This window comes from Ramularia collo-cygni (assembly GCF_900074925.1).
Source record: "Ramularia collo-cygni strain URUG2 genome assembly, contig: RCC_scaffold15, whole genome shotgun sequence".
NCBI lineage: Eukaryota > Fungi > Ascomycota > Dothideomycetes > Mycosphaerellales > Mycosphaerellaceae > Ramularia > Ramularia collo-cygni.
The window spans coordinates 351,176-369,691 of NW_019716269.1; the positions used below are offsets into that span (position 1 = coordinate 351,176).

Here is an 18,516-nt window from a genome sequence, read left to right on the forward strand (position 1 = left end):
TTAAGGCAATAAGAAACACCTATACGACTAGTACCCTACGCTTTAGTTCCTCCTCGATTATACTAGCAAATATTCGGCCGAATTTAAGGAAGAAGCAGCGATTAATAGACGGTTTAGATACCTCTTAGGTTGCTATAACTATACCTAGTACAAGGCTAAGAAGTACTAGAAGCTAGTGGATAATACACTAATTATCTACGCTACTATCGTCCTTAATCCGATCCTTAAACACGGCTAGTTCGAAGATAGATAGAGTAAAGGTTCTAAGGAAGAGTAGGGCTATATCGAATAAGTGCGCATAATAGTAAAAGAGCTATAGATGTCTAAATATCGCCCTATACTACCGCTGTCGCCGGTAGGTAGTTCTATAATACTAGCTCCTGTTAGAAAGTATAGTTATAGAATAGCTGTACATCTAATATAATAGAGAGCCAAGTAGCTATAAGGTTACATAACTCTATATAGGGTAAAATCTCTTCTTAGGAGATAGAGACACATCTCTAGATAATTAACTTAATTAACATATTAGTTCCTACTTTTAAGTACTACCTGTCGGAGACAGTAAGCTAGTTAAAGATTAAGATACTCTTTTACTCCACCCCTAAAAATCTACGAACCTCCGACTAATATTTAACAGGTTATAAGCCCGGGTTTGCCGAAGGAAAAAAGACCTTAACCTTAAAGTAGTAAAGGTTTCTCCTACCTTATAAAGCTAATATAGAAAGGACACTAGTTTCTAGTACCCTATCTTATACTACTAGGAGTTTTAATAGCAGGTTAGACAAGAAGAAAACATAGAAGACAGATTAGTTCCTAAGGGTTTAGAACATTTAACTATTAGGACTAAGGGATTGTCTAATAGCTATAAGGAGTAGAGGACTCTAAATCYAAAGCCTTAAAACAYAYAYACACCCTTTACTTTACTACTAAAGCCTTAGTAGGACTAAGCYATTTAYATACTAAAATAGAGGAAGAGAAGGACAGTTAGACCTATATTAGGATTCCAATCCTAATAAGAGAGAACTAGAAAAGATAGTTTAAACTACAGAGGGACAACCTAGAAGGAAAAGGCATCTTCTAYAAYATTAAGGGATTAATWAACCTAGACAATTTATTACTYCTTAATCTAGATRCTAGGGTTGCAAGAATAGCTAGCTAGCTAAACTTTTAAAAGGAGAATGCTAAGTGCAGGTATAAGCTAAGATTAAGAGTTAGCTTAGATAAAGCAGATAAGATTTAATTATTAATAGATACAAAGATAGCTACTAAAATATAGCTCTTCCTCTAGAAGAAGTATAGTAAGGTGCTTATAGCACATACTATATTAATAGTATAACAACTTATAAACTTTAGAATAGGAGAGGAAGACATAGTAAGATTAGCCTAGGTATAGATTAGTTTAATAGTAAAGAGGATTGTAGAGGTTAATAAAAGGGAGTTATATATAAAAGAACCTAAAAGGAAAATTAGGATCCTTCTTTTAGCACTCCCTCCTAAGTTTGAATTAACTAAGAATGCAATTATAGCCTAGCTAATGCTTACTAGGAACTATAAACAGATCCTACTTATCCTTAAATCTTAGGAAGTAAGGGACCTCTATTATAGGGAGGACTTTGTAATAGCAGCCTTTAGAAGGACAAGAACATACTTCCTCTATAATAGATAATACTTTATACAAGATTATCTACAGCTAGGAAAGGCAAAGAAAGCAATTAGACCTTAAGAAAATTTCCTATCTAGAAACAGGGATTTACTAAAGCCTAAAAAGAGAAAGATCTCTAGCAAGAAATACTCCTCCTCCTTATTAAAGAGGGTTAAAAAAAGAAGAGACTCTCTTAAAGAATTTAAGAAGGCAATAGAGGAAATAATTAGAAAAGAGGTTTCTAAATTTAGGAAAAYAAGGAAGACTRCTAAGAAAGCATTCCTTRCTAAAYAAGCCTAATCTAGGGAATTATCCCTAACCTTATTAAGTGCTACCTTATCCTAATTTAAGGAGGAAACTAATAAGATTRYAYAYTCTTCTTTAGAGGCAAAAGGCAAGTTAACCTCCTTAGAATAGTTACTAGACTCCTRTGCCTTATCCTATATAACTAACTAACTATAACTCTTTAGATCTATAATTCTACTTTAAAGGAAGAAATAGATTAAGGTTAGGGGTAGATAGCTATAAGCTATATATAAGGGAAAAGTAGTTATAGGAGGCTAGAATAGGAAGAAAATCTTGCTTAATAAAGTTTTGTTTATACCTAATTTAGGAGTTAATCTTGTTTCTTAGAATTAGTTTAGCTATTAGTATAGTGTTTAACTACCCTAGTTTACTCTAGTGTTATAGGATAGAACTCCTATTATCTAGACGAGAATCTAGAATAGTGTTCTATTTATTTTAGAAGTTTTAGAGTCCCTCTAGGAGAGGGCTCTTATTTTATTAGTAAAAGAAGAAAAGGAAGAAAGTAAGGAAATAGGATTTGCTATAAGAGAGTTACTAAATTAGTAGGAGCTTTAGTATAGAAGATTTAGCTATTTTAGCAAGAATCTTCTTAAAAATATCCATAAAGTAATAGACTTAAAGGATCTAATCTAACTCCTAGAAGACTATAAGGAAAAGTGCAGAGTCTATACTCTTATAAAGATAAAGAAACATAAAGGAAAAGTTACTAAGAGAAAACCTTAGGTACTTAAGCTTATGTCTCTAGACATCTATAGCCCTCTCCTAAAGTCCAGATTAGGATATTAATACTAGCTAGAARTTRTTAATAACTTCTTAAGRAAGAAATAGGGATACCTACTTATTAGTAGAGAGGATGCCCTAGCTACTCTAAAAATCTAGAAGCTAAAAGCTAAAAGAAAAACATCTTTAAAATTAAAGACAATAAGATTAGATAATGTACCTAAACTTACTAGTCTACTAAAACAGTAGGAGAAGGATTTAGGAATCCACTTTAATATAATAGATGCATATAATTCTATTTAGAATAGAGTTGTAGAAAGATCTATCTATATATTAGAAGATGTAGTAAGGGCAATAATTAAAGAATTAGAAATGCTAATTAAGTTTTAGCCTAAAGCCCTAGTAGCCTAGTTTAAAATAAGGAATAGGCTGCTAAATAGTCCTAAAGTTAAAGGCTTTAAGCTATTACCTAAAGAAGCATTTATAGGAATTAAGCTAACTATACATTATCTAAGAGTTTAGGGGTGCTAAGCTATTATATATATAGACCTAAAATCCTAACCTAGATAGGCAAGGAGTAACAAACTTATAAATAGAGGAAAGGATGCAGTATTTATAGGATATATTAAAGGAACATTAAAATCCTAGCTTTTCTAGGATCTAGATATAAGAGCTRTAAAAYAGCACTTAAATGTAGTATTCTTTAAGGAAAAGAGGGGGGGTAATTTAGATTTAAAGTTTTAATCTAAGCATCTTTCCTTAAATGCACTATAGAGAAAACCACTTAGAAGGCTAGCTAATATACTAAGACCTAAACCTATTCTAATCTAGGAACCTATAACTAAAAAGTTAGCCCCTAYAGYATTTATTTAGATTCCTCCTYCCCTAGCAAATATAGGGGAATTCTAGAAAATTAAGGACTAAGTTAATTCTCTACCTTAGGTAGAGCAAAGAAAGAGAAAAGCYAYAAGTAATATAGAAGGATTTAAAKCTAAATCYAAAGGACCGAGAGTCCTTTAGRAGAYAAGCTAAAAGAGGCTAAAGGATTAGAATCCTAATAGAGAAGCAATAGAGATTATATAGGCCCTATTAGCTATAATCTCTAAACTAGGCTAGGACCTAGAAATGTAAGACATCTTCTATAAACTTGCTTTCTCTATAATAGCTACCTAAACTGTATACTAGCAGAATATCCTAGTTCTAGCTACCTATAAGGAAGTAGTAGGAGATAAAGAATAGGGAGTAATATAGATAGAAGCAATCTAGAAGGAACTAGATTTACTTGTAAGCAACTAGACCTAGGAACTAACTATTACTCTAAAAGGATTAAACCTTATAACCTTAAAATAGGTCTTTACTATAAAAAGATTAGCAAGTAGTGCCCTTAACAAGTTAAAAGCAAGACTTATAGCAAGGGGTTTTTTACAGAAATATAGGATTAACTTTAAGGAGACTTTTATACTAACTATTAGATATAAAACCTTAAGAACATTTATAGCTATAGTCTGCAAGGAAGACTAGGAACTCTATCTTATAGATGTTAATAGTGCTTTTACAAACAGTTACCTCTAAGAAGATATTTTTATAGCCCTACCTAAAGGAGTAGATCTTCCCCCTAGCTAAGTCCTAAAAATCCTAAGAAGCCTATATAGATTAAAGCAAGCTGCTAGAGACTAGAATTAGCTTTGTGTTTTAAAGCTTAAAGATTTAGGATTTGTTTAGTTARAGGTTAACCTATATCTAATGTTCTATTATAGAAAGAATCTTATAGTTATAAYAYATRTTAATAATATTCTAATTGCTRCCCTATTAATAAACTCTATAAACTAGTTTAAGAAGGAATTTAGAAAGATCTTTAAGATTAAGGATCTTAGAGAACTATCTAGAATCCTAGGAATAAACATTATAAGAAACAGGAAGCTTAGAACCCTAAAACTAGATTAAAGCTATTATATTTAGGAAAGTCTTTAGAAACTAGGCATTAAGTTAAAATCMTTAAAGCTAACTCTCTTACTAATAGACAATTATAAGGGACTTATTAAGTTAGGCCTAAATAATAAGAGATGTAGCAAGGAGGAATACTAGATAACAATTAGAAYATAGATATAGCTAATAATTATAACAARACTAGACATTGCCTTTGCAATTAGAAAGCTAAGTACATTTTTAAGTAATCTATCTAAAGCCTACCTAAAAGCTTTAAAGAAAGTCTTAAGGTACCTAAGATCATTTCCTAACCTTAGATTAACCTTTATAAGATCTAGATCTAGATACTTAATTAGGTACTTAGACTTAGACTTTGCAATAGACAAGTTAGACAGGATCTCTATCCTAAGAAATATATTTAAGTTATATAATGCCCTAATTTTATAGATAAGCAAGAAGCAGAAATCTGTAGCAACTTCTATAATAGAAGCTAAGTTTATAGTAATAAATGTATATGCAAAACAATTATAGTTCCTTTTAGCATTACTTAGAGAAATAGGTCAAACTAAGCTTATTAGATTATCTGCTTTTTAACTAATAATTAAAGCAGGAAAGGATATAGCTAAACAGCTTAGGCTAGTTTAACTCTTTAGGGATAACTAAGCCTACCTCACCCTTATAAAGGATGCACATATTTATAAAAGGTTAAAGCGCATTAACATTATATACAACTTTATAAGAAGACTTTAGTAGTAAAAGAAGATCTATGTAGAATACCTTCTAATAAAAGAAATAGTTGCAGATAGCCTAACTAAACCTCTTACTAGTCCAAACTTCTAGATATATATGAATTATCTTAGCATATAATAAGCATTCCAAAATTTAGCAAAAGCATATAATTAAGGATGTCCGAATAGACATACTCGATTATATAATACTAAGTTAAGGAATTGCACTAAGATAGTAGCTAAGATGGAATTATACTACTAGGCTATAGAACTACCTTTCTACACTTAATAGAATCTTAAAAGATCTAGGGAAATATATATAGTCCATTCTATCCTAAGTAGGAGTGTTAGAAAGTGCAGTTATAGAATAGCTATACATCTAACATAATAGAGAGCTAAGTGGCTATAAGGTTATATAACTCTATGTAGGGTAAAATCTCTTCTTAGGAGATAGAGACACATCTCTAGATAATTAACTTAATTAACACATTAGTTCCTACTTTTAAGTACTACCTATCGGAGATAGTAAGCTAGTTAAAGATTAAGATACTCTTTTACTCCACCCCTAAAAATCTGCGAACCTCCGACCAATATTTAATAGCTCCCTTAGATAGTAAGGATCTCCGTAACTACCTATCTATATATAAGCGGCGTAAAATAATAACAACCTTACGTAGTAACGCACTCGAAAACTACCTATCTAAGGACTACGTTCCGGACACTAATAAAGCACTAATTAATGTCCTTAACTAGTAGTTTAAAAGGCGTTACTCAGAGCTAGAACTAGCTAAGTTTGCCTTTAATACACTCGTAATCCCCCTTTAATTAGATAAGCTAGAACGGTCCTTCTTAGATGGCCGTAATATTATTACCTACCGCCGTAACCGCCTCTAAGAGGAGGTAATTAAAGCATGCAGTTGTTTAAAGAGCTAGTACGGTCTACTAACACCGGATGCATTTAATAATGTTAAGGGGATTAAGGAGTTTTATATAGCAAGGATAACTATAGCTATAACATAGGGCTCTTAGGGAGTTTTAGAGGATATAGAGACGCTTTTTATAAACTAATTGCCTATTTAGGAAGCAGGTAACTATTAGTGGAGTTAGTATTCACTTTAGAAGCAGTTGGTTAGTATAGTAAGAGCCCTTAGCTAACCGGTAACCACACCAACAAGCACACTAACGAAAACATCACTTGCACTTCCTTTAGCCTACATGGATGGCATACACAGTCATATCCATCCCTCAGATTACATAGTGAGACTCAGCAGGATACAATGAGAGAGCCGAGTCGCACTGTTCAGGACCCAGAGCGTTGATCGCGAGGGACGGTGGCGAAACAGGCATATCTCCCTTGTGCAATTGCTTGCAAATGGAGGGAGTCTGTGAGCGTGGAATTCACAGTCAAGAGTCGACTTATATCTACATGATCACCATTCCCATATCATCCTTTACCGAAGAGCCTTCACGGTACCTTGCAAGAATGGCATCATTCCTCGCCAACGGTAAAACATCGCTGCCGCAATGAAGTCGGGCTCAGAACGAAGATGATGCTTACTCTCGCCATTCTAACATACCGCGGACCCAGAACTTAACCTCAGCAACGTTTAACTTCCTCCTATGCGACGCAGTCAGGCTGAAACAACTCATGAGAGTATCCAAAGGCTTTTGGAGCGCTAGACCGGCTCACGAGGAGGCACTCCAACAACGTCTCAAAACGCTGCCGGCGGCTGGAGCGCGCTCCGGAGAGCAACATCTCAAAAAATTTGCATCAAGTTTCGAAACATGGTCTTTGGAGATTCAGCGATCATTGCGAAGATTTCACGGTTCTATGGGAAAGACGCAGAGAGATTGTACGATCCGCCCTCCAGATAGGGCTGTTTCAGCAATGAACGACTGCTATCCACCCGGAATGTGTGTATCCGGCTCCGGGAAGAGGTTTCTGCGTCCCGTCTCTGTGACACTTGGAGATGCTGACCAGTACGGCGACACATTGACTTGAAACGTGTCAAGCAGGACGTGTGCATACTTTGAGATTGGAAAGCGGTCGCTGTAAGAAGCAGCATCTGGTCTGTTCGTCTCCATTCTCGATTCATCCTTCTTGTCTGTACTTGGCCTTTCTTCCTCATTTGTTTTCGAGCCTTCTCCATTGATCGACTCATGGGAGATGCTGTGCCGCCACGTCTGGGGAGATCTTTTCGTCGTGTCGTCTGAGGAGCTTCGGCAAGGGTCGAGATCGACGTCAGTGACCGCCGACCACAACCCACGATAATTACTTCAGAGTCCACTCTAAGCGTGAGAATAGTCGGTCACGGCATTGTCGGCGAGCGCTGCGGACGTGGACTGTATTCCAACAATCCAATCCGCTCCCCATAGCTGTTCGCAGCGGACCCCCGCGCCACTCAAGGAGCAGAGCTTGGACGGCCAAAACCGCTGCTGCGGACGTGTCAGATCCCACGTCCACTGTGCACATCCAGGTCCACAGGAAGGCTATACGTTGGGTAGCATTCACGCGTCTGGTCATCGCCTCAATCTCTTACTCATCCGTCCCCCGTAGGAGCTCCTCCAATCATTCCGAGCACGTTCTCCTTGTCCGACTTTTTGGGAGACAGTACCGAAGGGATCACGGAGAACCTGATCGAAATACCTGGGAGCAAAAGTACCTTGTTGTCTAACAGACGCGTCGTAGATACTTCATCTTCGACGGCTGCAGCGACCAGCTTCCCCGGCGGCTTGAGCAACGCTCTTTCTTTGGCTGCCTTCATGACTCCACACACTAGAGGCAGCTCCATTTGGTCTCATTGCGCAATACCCATCGAGTAGCAATCGGACTGCCCGCTACTCCACTGCAAATCCGCGCAGCAAACAAGCGAAGGCAGAGGCCTCGTCTCTTGTAGAAAGACGTCTACCATACCACTTGTATAATACAACATGAAATGGCAACCGCTAGAACGCCAGAGTGAGCGTCGAATAAACGCATCCAAAGCTTCTCGCACCGTCTGTCCTCTATGATCGTTCCACAGGCTTTGCTGCCTCAGGATTTCTCAGAAGATTGTTTCTTTCCGTACCTGATCAAGCTCAAGGTCCCACTGCCCGATGTCCTCATGTCGGGTCCAGTCTCGCCACCGCGGAAGAAAATTTTCAGACATCACACCAGGCTYATCTCTCCATGTTTCAGAGCTCCCGACCTGGCAGGACGACGGCTCCGGTGCAATCTCACAACCGGGGCAGAGAATAGTCTACGGCAGTGATAGAACGAAGCTGAACGAAACGGCGCTGCCTCCGGCTCATCTTACTCCTCACCCAATGCGGATTCTGTAAAACTTTTGCGCGCAACCGGGAGTGCTCAGCACATCCGAAGCTACACCAAAAGCAATTTGATATCAAGCAAAACCGGCACGAGGGCTTGGCGGAAAAGAGAGCCCTCAAACCCAGTTCGTGTGTAAGAATAGATGGCCGTAGATGCGGCATGAAGGAGTCTGTGACCAGGAAGCTCACTAGGTCAATTGTTATTGACCATCGCACAGCTCGCAGACACCACTCGGCAGTCTCGCTGTTGCACAAGTGCATTGACTTGAGCTGTTCCCAAGATCCGTCGGCCACGACATCTACAAGGCCACAACAGTGCCGCCGTACTTTACCGTCCGCTCCGGGCTAACGAGACGAGTATCCCGTGAGCGACATTCCTGTGATCAGTGCCGGTCAGCTTTGGAGATCTCGTTACACTTACGATCAAGCTCCCTACCACAGGCTTTCAACCTACTCAGRGCTCTCCTCAAACATTCTGGGCATGTCAGACAGTTTCAAATGCATTCTCTTCAAGCTCAGGACATTTGATACCCCAGCACCGAGGCCCCGAAATCATCAACGTCGACGCTGCACTGCGCTCGAGTCCAGCGGGCTTCTCGGCGCCCGCGACATCTTCGGACTGCCTACCCAGGTACAGTGACTGAACCTAACCGCCGTCACCATCAACACATAGCAAGGCCGCTGCTTAACATCTTGATGTTAGAAAGATAGAAGCGGGTGGTGAGGTGGAATACAAGGATGAAACCGAGCCATCCCGACGGGTGTCCATGGCACCCTCATATTTGGATAACGGAACACACTCCCCCGCGGGATCCTTGCGATTGGAGGATACCATGGGGAATGGGATAGTACTGTCGTCCATTCCCTTCTTCGGCTTTGGGTCCTTGCGACGAGAAGGCGTGCCCGGCCGGTGATGCGTCTCCTTATACTTCACAACGACAGTCTTCTTGCTGCGTCTCGCAGCGCTGGCGGGGATCGCAATCTGCTGTTACTGATGCCAAAGGAAGAAGAAGAAGAAGCTGATCTGCTCGATCTACGGCTATGGTCACAGATCTCCATCTACTTGGACGACAGCCTGACTTACACACGTAAAATTGATCATGCCAGCCTTTTTCGACAAATCCTCCCCAAGCCAACACGACTCCAGATTACATTGTTGCCAGCCAGGTGAAATGTGGCTTCTTGGAGAAGAAAGTGCCGACTGGACTTCAGGAGTCAGCTCGTGGATGTCGCGTTTGCCGGGGTCTGCCTCACAACCACATCTTCTACAAGCCCGCAGCCAGACTGCTCCACAGGGCCCAATAGCCCTATCTCGGCTGTTAATCCAGCATCAATCTGCAGCGCTTGTAAACTTCGTCCGCTACAGCAGCTTGCAAAGTCACAACGATGGGAGCAAAACATTTCCAAGCTTCCTTCACGAGTTCAAGAAGACCCATGAACCGCGAAGAAAGGCGCAAATGTATTCATCAGCACAGCAATAAGGTCATCAAACTTGGATTGTGTGTTATGCTCTGGTAATTCTACCGCTAGTAAAGCTTTGAAGCGGTCTATATCGCGATCATTGAATGAAAGTATTGGATATTATGTGCCGTCCATGCGTCCCTTTTGCTGTGCTCTGTCAGACCCCTGGAAATGCGGTGTTGCACCGCATTCTCTACTCAAGCGCGACTGAGTAGCCTGCGTCACATTACTTTACCCGAGCAATACACCTCTTCGTAATGGCCTGTGAAGCCAGAGTTGTGGTTCGCCAGTGGTCTTCTTGTCCTCCTCTGTGATTGCGCATTCCCGCATGTAGTAGAGGTTGCTCACCAACGTCCTTCCACACCCAAGCCGGATCCATGTTGCCTATTGAGGCTCAACGCTGAGGCATGAGACCTTTTCGCTCGTGTCAAAGTCAGATAGGGGTAACTTCGACAACACTTTGTGCATCTCAAGTTTTTCTCCTTTGCCGACCATCGACTACACCATCCCGCAATCATTCTCATGGGAGATCTTATATCCGGCACCTGGCTGTAGTCCGAAGAAAATGTATTGGCGTGGCAAAGCAAAATTGGCAGGATACTGCGAGCTGATTATAGGAAGATGTGGGTTCGACGGCCAGATCTCAAGGAAGCTGGACGAGCACTCAACCCTTTCCCTTCTTCCTCTACGACATTTGTGTGGTCGAAAGCGGCCACGAAGTGATTGAGGCCAAGGATACGATGATCACTAGTTGCGAGCCGGGTGGATTTCCAGTCTGTAAGTCGGGTCGAGAGGTACTGCGCTGGAGAGCCTTCGAGCTTGCTCTGCMATTGTGCAGTTGTTGGGTCGTTCAATACGCTCTGAATCGGAGATCTAGAAGACATGGTAATCCGAAAGTTGTAAGAGATTCGCGGCAGAGAGCTTAGCTGGTCGATAGGTACGAACAATGTCAAGAACGCTTCACTCTTCCACTCGAACCCACGGCAGCGACGTGTCCACTCTGTGTATATCGAAAGCTAGGGTGATGAAGAGCCGGAAGATATGAGCATGGTGACATGTGTATTCTTTCTGATCCACCGCAGCGCGCGTGTCCGACTCGCCTTGGAGGTGCGAGTCGGGTCAGAGAGATCCTTCCATTCGCCCAATATGAGAACTCCGGTGTTCAGCCTGGAACTGTGATCGCGAGTTTGATCCGGTTTTCCCTCTCGGTTGCTGCTGCTGGATCACTTGCATCCCGAAGCGTGGAAATTTTTTTGTAACGCAACCAAGGCGCCCTACCGAACGCGTTCAATATGCCCTTGACGTAGCAGTGACGCTCTCATCATCTCGAAACGCTCTCTTCAATTTCAATGGATACATACGCCGCCCTTGCCGCTGCTTCCAATCATCTGTGCAGAAACATTAGAGGAGATTCGTAACGCCGTTTCTATCTCCCACTCGTCATCATGTTCTTAGTCACTGGCGTCAATATTCTTCTCCCACTCCCTTAAGATCTCAAGGTCGATTCCCATCCATTCTATGTCGAGGCTCTCAGGCCAGTCTTGTAATCCTTCGTCCGTGATGAGTGGTCTCCAGCCCAGGCCTGGGAGCTTATTTGTCATGGACTCAACTGCAAAGGAGGCCATGCCCAAGACACGAATATGAGGTTTACCAGAGTAGGTCTGGTTGACTATCTCGTTGACTCTTCCAACGTGATACGAGTTCGGCTTAGGATCGTACGAAGCAATCAGACGGCGGATACTACTCAATTCAACCGCAGTCGGATGCTTGGTCTTGAGTTCCCAAGCAATAGTTGAAGAGGAAGAGTAGGAAGGAGGAGTCAAGCAGAATGTTGTGGAGATGGTKGCGCGAAGCTCCGTCCTGTCCATAATCTTCAAGGAATCGGGGATTTCTACGGAGCAGTTGAGGTATCGTTGCTCTTCGCACAACATCTTCTTGCATCATTGGAACCAAGGGAAGAAGTAAAACTTATCCGGGCTCAGCAGATTTTGACCGCTGCGTCTGTCTAAAGTGAGAAAGATGGTGGTGTGCTTCTTCAGCGCGCGAAGAGCCTGCTTCCGGGTGTCACGGGAGATTGAAGTCATTATAGGAAGCCGATGCCATTCCAAGATCGTGGAGTCCCATTCCTCCAGCTCCTCCTGACCCAATACTACAGGTGCGCACGTCGGATGATACAAAGATATTTTGAGGTTGAGGTCCAGTCGCTTTGGGATAGCATGCTCGAGGATGAGGTTTTTTAGTTCGGCTGGTAATGTGATCCAGAGGGTGGACATTGGCAGAACGCCGGATCCTGGTGTGGTGGGGCCGAGGGCGAGCATGGTGGCGATCTATGAACTTGTTAGCCATGTGCATCAAAGGTGCGACTAGCATGGGAGAATCGACTCACCTCCATGTGGCTCTTCTATACGGTCAGTGCAATATGCTGGTGTATAGCTTGTTGATGCGTCGAAGAAGGAACGCAGAGACACAACCGGCGCAAAAAGAGAGTCACCAGTAACAATGTCGAGCGATGATATTCGAGATTAAGAAGTAAGACGCGAGACACGCGACCTTGCGGCGAAGTTCGGTTTCTGCCGAGTAGATCCCGCCCGCCTCAGTCAAATGACCTCAAAGCTGTCAACATGAGCTTCCTCTCAGCCTGTCGCCTGCAATGTTACCTAACTCGCCATATGCAGTAGAAGCAGAGAGACATCTTGCTTATGAGGACGATACCACAGACTAGGTGAAAGAAGAAGAAGACATTGTTGAATTTATGATTGGTGATTGTATTTGATTCTTGTCTGCATAGCAAAGCAGACTCCAACGATCCTAGTCGTTAAAGTCATGTACCAAAGTCCGCGGCCACACAYCCCTCTTCGCCTACTTCTCACTCACGGGCACACCGCCCTCCTCAAGACTCTCCTGCTCACCATCCGGTTTCGACCCCTTCAAGCACTGCTCAACGGTGCTCTCCCAGATCCCCTCTTCAAAAGCCTTCGTTCCCATCTCCCAGATCGCCTTGGCCTCCCCCTTGCGTCCGAGGTTCAGCATGCTAGCCCAAGCGCTGATCATGCAGCGTACTGCGAGAGGTCGGTCTTGGAGCTGCTGCTCGCCCATGAAAGCTTCCACGTTGATGCGCTGGAAGCCGTTGCGGAAAGGACAGGTCACGATGGGAGTTGGCTCGGTGATGAGGTTCTCCACGCCGCGGATGTTGCGCGCGGGAGATTGGTTGGTGGAAGACTGTCGGGTGGGGTTAGTGTTTGACCATAGGCMGTTGGAGGTTGAAGGGTTGTTGATAACCATTTTGATGGTGTTCGAGTGTTTTGGAGGTTGGTTGCGCGTGTGACTTTGCTTGTGTGTAAAGAACTTGGATGTTGGAGAAGTGGTGAAGTACGCGACGCAAAAGTGGTTGTGGATGAGGTTGATGTTTCGTGGGGAAGATTGAAGGTTAAGTAGCCGCCGATTCTGGWTTGTGCGACTTGATGGCCCGTGCAGCATTATTCTGCACAAGGCCATTTTAAATTTGAGCACAAAGGAGCCAGAAGAAAGTTCTCTAGTGATTGAGAACAAGGGATTGCGCCAAACTATGCCGTCCATTCTTTTGGGCAAGTTCACAGACCGCACAAGGGGATAAGATAATGCATACGGGGAGCAGGAGCAGTCGATTCAGGATACGCTGGACAACGAGAATGCCACTCGCCACATAGCTGTGTACCATGCTCTCCCCAATAGCCGCTTCGGTAATCCGCATGGCTGGCCTTCGCGTTTCATTGCCTCATCTATTCTTCGTTGAACTCCTTGAGCGCTTCGTCGAACTCAAGGAAGCCATAGATGACTCTCCCAAGGTGCTTCAAATCTCCGCAGTGCTTCGCATCTCCCGCTTCATCGAACTCCGCCCAAGACTTCAAGATGTGAAACTTCGCATTCTCGCGACGCTCTCTCAGCTCAGCCTCTGTTGGGAACTGCACGTACGGCTTCTTGGCAATGCTGAAGGCTTCTTTGCCGAAGATGGTCTGGCCAAGGTCCTCGACCAGGGCGGCGGCGTTGTCTCCCCCAGCGGCGAGCTCAGCACGGGCAAGAGCAAGCTGACTCAGGGCTTCCTCTTCGTTCACGGGCTGCGTCAGCTTGGGGTAGCCGGCGGCAGCAGTGGAGATGGTCGCAGAAGTGGAAGTGGTGGCAGCAGAGGAAGACGCTTTGGCGGCGGAACCGGCGGTTACACGGCTGATCCTCTTTGCGGTGGGAGTGGCCTGAGAATCATATGAGCTGTGCGCGTTTTGGAGGACCGCATCTATTCGTACCATTTTAAATAGCTCCTCGACTCTTGTCTATATCTGCTGGTGAAAAGGGGCTTGTCGATGTTTTCTTGTCGAGTTTGATGATGTGTATATACTGTATCTTTGAAATGGTGATGGAAGTTATGGTGTGATGTAGAGAACGGAGGAATGTTGTAAACGGGTGGTGTGGTCTAATATCTGAAATCGTGCATTGACAATTTCGTTTGCTAGCGCGGCGCAAGAGGTACATAGAAAGTTTATTTCAATTCTGCCCCTCTCGACATACACCTTTTGTCAAAACAACGAAAGCAACTCCACAATCATCAAACCACACAATCACAACATGGACAACGCTGCTCTTTGTGACTTGATCCAGCGCGCCTTCGAGGCGGCGCTTGCTGGCGACCGTCCGCCTCCCGATCGAACCTATCTGGTGGAGGAAACGGTGGAGAGCATGATGGAGAGTGTCAAGGCGCATGCCGCAGACGTACGTATAGCGCGCACTGTCGGTCGAACTACAGCTAACGCCATGTCACAGCTCGACGCTCTACTCGACAAAAAGGTCGAAAACGTAGTGAAGTTCCGTGACTTCAACACGTTCGGCACCTATGWTGAAGACGAGGAATACTCTCGTCCAAAGCCAAAGCGGAAGTCAAAGGGAAAGGGAAAGGGAAAGGGTAGAGCTTCGGCCAAGGCGGGCAAGATCGACGAGCATGCTTTCGTGTCGGACTCCGCGCCGGTGGCAAAGAATGGAAAGGTGAAAAAGGGAAAAGCTGCAATCGGAGACCAGGACAAGGAGTCCGAGGAAGACTCACCCCCGAAGTTAATCCTCAAGGTCAAAGGAAAGACGAAGGCGAAGGAGAAGACCAACTCCAGCGTATTGATTTTCAACAGCGAGGAGGAAGATGTTGCGGTTGCGGCTGAGTCCCCACCAATCCCAAAGGAGAAGGCTAAGGGCAAGAAGAGCGTGCACTTCAAGGAGGGCGAAAAGGGTGCAACGGATGCGGCCCCCCGGCCAGTGCCAAGGAAGTCGCGCAGGAAGAAGGGAGCACTCACTCCAGACGACGAGGGCGAAGATGTCCCGGTGGCGGCCGAGTCCGTATCAATGTCAAAGAAGATGGCAAAGACTGTGCAAGTCGCGGAGCGCGAAGAGGATACGCCGGTGGCCGCCTCCCCGCTAGTGCCAAAGAAGACGCGCGGAGAGAAGCGAGCATTGACTCCAGAGGATGACGGTGAAGATGGCGCGGCTGTACAGACTACTCCACCACCAGCAAAGCGCACCAGAGCAGGGAAGAAGGCAGAGAAGTTGTCTGAGGAGGAAGGCGGAGAAGAGGCTGTGAAGGAGGATATCGCTGTGACTGAGAAGCGCAAGAAGAACACGGCTGCTGTTGCCAAGGGTCGGGCCAGGAAGAAGCAGGAAATGGAGGATTTGCGTGAGGAGGTGGCGAGGTTGAAGGGTGCAAAGGCTGCCGAGTGAAAATGCTTGGAGCGGTACTGCGTGACGATGGGATCATCGTCGGCCTGGAGGATGGTCGGAGACTCACTTCGGTGCCTGGTCGGTCCTCGTTACAGCCGGGAGATCTCAGCTTCTGATTATGGACGTCTGATATCTAGAGACGACACCATTGTGCTCTTATCAACTCTATCGGTCTGTGATAGATTTGAAATGCGATCGGAAAACGGCGTTATGGGATTTGCAAAAATGCATGTTGTCTTTTGAAACTTCCTCGTCTCTCTTCTTCCTCGTCTCCCTTCTTTTTCTCTCCCTTCGTTCTCTCTCCTTTCCTTCTCTCTCTATTGAACTACTGACGATGCAAGTACATGGGACTCTCGGGTGGGAAGAACGGTGCTGCATAGACGGCGCGCGAACATTTCGTCAGAGGCGTACCATACACTGCTATCCTACACCATTGACCTCCTTCCTAATATCACGCTCGGTAGTGCTAACTACGACACTTTTCTGTTGGCGGGCCTRCTATGCTCGTTCTCAAACCACGAGCGACCCGCGCTGATCGATAGACTGTCTTTAAACTTGCTTGAGCTCTCTAAGGATTCACGACGACTTTGTCGACAGCGAGATGCCTCCCTTTAAACAAATACTCCAGCGTCTTCAACAAGCAAGCCTTGTTGCCTGGGTAAGATTTCGACACGCATTGTTTCGACAGCTGTACAGCTCCACTGTTGATCACCATATCTCGCCTGACAGCAAGGTGAACATGACATGACGTGGGAGTCTCGCCTCTGAAGGTGCCGCTATTGATAACAGGATGGCTTAAGCGCTTAGAAGGCGTTTCAGCGACTGCAAGTATACGGTAGGTAAAGGAACCCTTCCAATGGCTCTCATCATACTCTCATCATGATCCTACGACTTGATACAGCATTGACGTGCTTTCCCAAAACTTACTCTTCCTCTCTTCCTCTTCTCGTTCCTCAATAACTTCGAACATTCTAAGCCCTCATCATGTTCGTTTCCCAATTTCAGATTGGCAATGAGGAGCAGTCGGGCCGATGAACCCTCATGTCATTACTTTGCCATATACCTCAAGATTGGACTTGCATCTTTGGGGAAAGTTCTTCATCCCGCTTTCTCGGACGAAATCCGCAGAATTCTACATAGTGCAGATTCGGATCCCAAAAAAGCAGCAGCGAGACCAGAGAGTCGGTCACAGAGGGGCTGTTAGCTTTCCATGATCGCCCTCAGAGTGGGAAAACAATATCGGATGCGCAACTCTGACCTCCATCTCATGCTACAAGATCATGGTCCAATGTGCTGACCATACTCTGCTGCCCTAGAGAAGTTGCCGAGACCAAGAAGACTGTGAAMGGCTATAGAATCGGACAACGATGACCTTTCACCAGAAATACAGTGCCACAGTGACATTGCCCAACTTTTGAGCGTCTCGGCCTCCTGCAAAAGATACAGCTAGGTCTTATTCAGAAGCCACACAAGTGTGTTGGGGGACTTCGGTCCAATTCGTGTGATGATGAGCCAAGTTAGCTCGTGCTTTGATCGCTAAAAACAGTCATAGTGATGTGAAAATGTCGATATTTTTGTCAGTGAGTCGTAAGTACTTGTCAACAATCGTGGTACATCACTCAAGCGTAGAGTCGTATCATTCGTATTTAAAGCATGGGAAATCACACTACAGGGATGATCAGCGCTTTGCCTGAATGTTCCCCGCTTCAACCATTCTCCAAGCGGCTTTGCACGCCACGCCCCGAGTTGGCCGTTCAAACCTGGTCGTCAGAATCTTCTTCCCAATCTATGCCCGCCAATCCYATAAAATCATCTTCCCACAAGAAATTGTCCACCTTCGTTTTCCTCTCCATTCGCTCCCGCTCTGCCAGACCGAAACGGCGATTCTCCTCCATCTGCAGATCGCGAGCGGTGTTCCTCCTCAGGCGGTGCTCGTCGGCCTGAGCATCCATCTGGTCGATCGCAATTCGCCAAAACCCAGACAAGTTCTCCGGAGATCTCCAGGGGACCAATGATTCGTCCAGAGAAAGAAAAGTTGACGATTCTTCATGCTTGCATCGTCGGTACGTGACGAATGAACCGTCCGAATGCTTCTCCGTATGGACGGAGGACGACTTGTCGATGCACTTCTTGGCCGTCGACACAATATCCATGAAGAGCGCCTCTACATGTCCTTCCATCTCGGATTCATCGCCATAGCCCGCATTCAACACAACGTCTTCCAGTATCTCGGTCATCTGTTCCACGGGCCGATTAGGTGTGGTCATAGCCAAGTCCACACCCCGAATGACGTTGAAGAGGCGATCATTTGACAACGATCCCCCTTTTACTAACTCCATCGCTACAAGCCACTGTCCCCAAGCCGTGCACGCAAGCAGCTGAGCAATCTCATGTTGCTTGGGTTGCGCAGTCGCAAGGATGCTGGTTGATGGCCGGACACCATCACTACGCCGGTGCGTGTCTGATGAATGTCTGGTAATAGTGGGAATCTGGAGTCGGCGAAGATCTTCTCTCAGGCTGTTGATTGCCTCCGTCTGAGCTTTGATTAGGTTTTGCTTTTCCGCCTGGAGATCCCCGAGGCATGTTTCGAGATGTTCCGCAAGGGCCTGCATATTTTCATTCGAATCGGAACCGTCCGAACCCCAAATTCCCTTTGGAGAAGTCATGATGTAGCGCATTGCGTCGACGTAGAGC

At 44.8% G+C, this 18,516-nt stretch overlaps 5 protein-coding genes; 1 reads left to right on the forward strand and 4 right to left on the reverse strand.

The window, feature by feature from the left end:
* Positions 1–11,543: 11,543 nt before the first annotated feature.
* RCC_08761 (uncharacterized protein) lies at positions 11,544–12,484 on the reverse strand (the record flags this gene model as incomplete). XM_023774007.1 has 3 exons in its annotated part: positions 11,544–11,983; positions 12,086–12,419; positions 12,479–12,484. 3 exons carry the CDS (start codon positions 12,482–12,484, stop codon positions 11,544–11,546), a joined length of 780 nt encoding a protein of 259 aa, XP_023629775.1.
* A 467-nt stretch (positions 12,485–12,951) lies between these two features.
* On the reverse strand, positions 12,952–13,374 carry RCC_08762 (uncharacterized protein; the record flags this gene model as incomplete). The annotated part of the gene is made up of 1 exon (XM_023774008.1): positions 12,952–13,374. The coding sequence occupies one exon, from the start codon at positions 13,372–13,374 to the stop codon at positions 12,952–12,954; it is 423 nt and encodes a 140-aa protein (XP_023629776.1).
* A 476-nt stretch (positions 13,375–13,850) lies between these two features.
* Positions 13,851–14,372, reverse strand: RCC_08763 (uncharacterized protein; the record flags this gene model as incomplete). Its single annotated transcript, XM_023774009.1, has 1 exon — positions 13,851–14,372. One exon carries the CDS (start codon positions 14,370–14,372, stop codon positions 13,851–13,853), a length of 522 nt encoding a protein of 173 aa, XP_023629777.1.
* A 316-nt stretch (positions 14,373–14,688) lies between these two features.
* Positions 14,689–15,822, forward strand: RCC_08764 (uncharacterized protein; the record flags this gene model as incomplete). XM_023774010.1 has 2 exons in its annotated part: positions 14,689–14,832; positions 14,884–15,822. The coding sequence occupies 2 exons, from the start codon at positions 14,689–14,691 to the stop codon at positions 15,820–15,822; spliced, it is 1,083 nt and encodes a 360-aa protein (XP_023629778.1).
* Positions 15,823–17,576: 1,754 nt separating this feature from the next.
* On the reverse strand, positions 17,577–18,500 carry RCC_08765 (uncharacterized protein; the record flags this gene model as incomplete). The annotated part of the gene is made up of 1 exon (XM_023774011.1): positions 17,577–18,500. One exon carries the CDS (start codon positions 18,498–18,500, stop codon positions 17,577–17,579), a length of 924 nt encoding a protein of 307 aa, XP_023629779.1.
* Between the last annotated feature and the right edge of the window lie 16 nt (positions 18,501–18,516).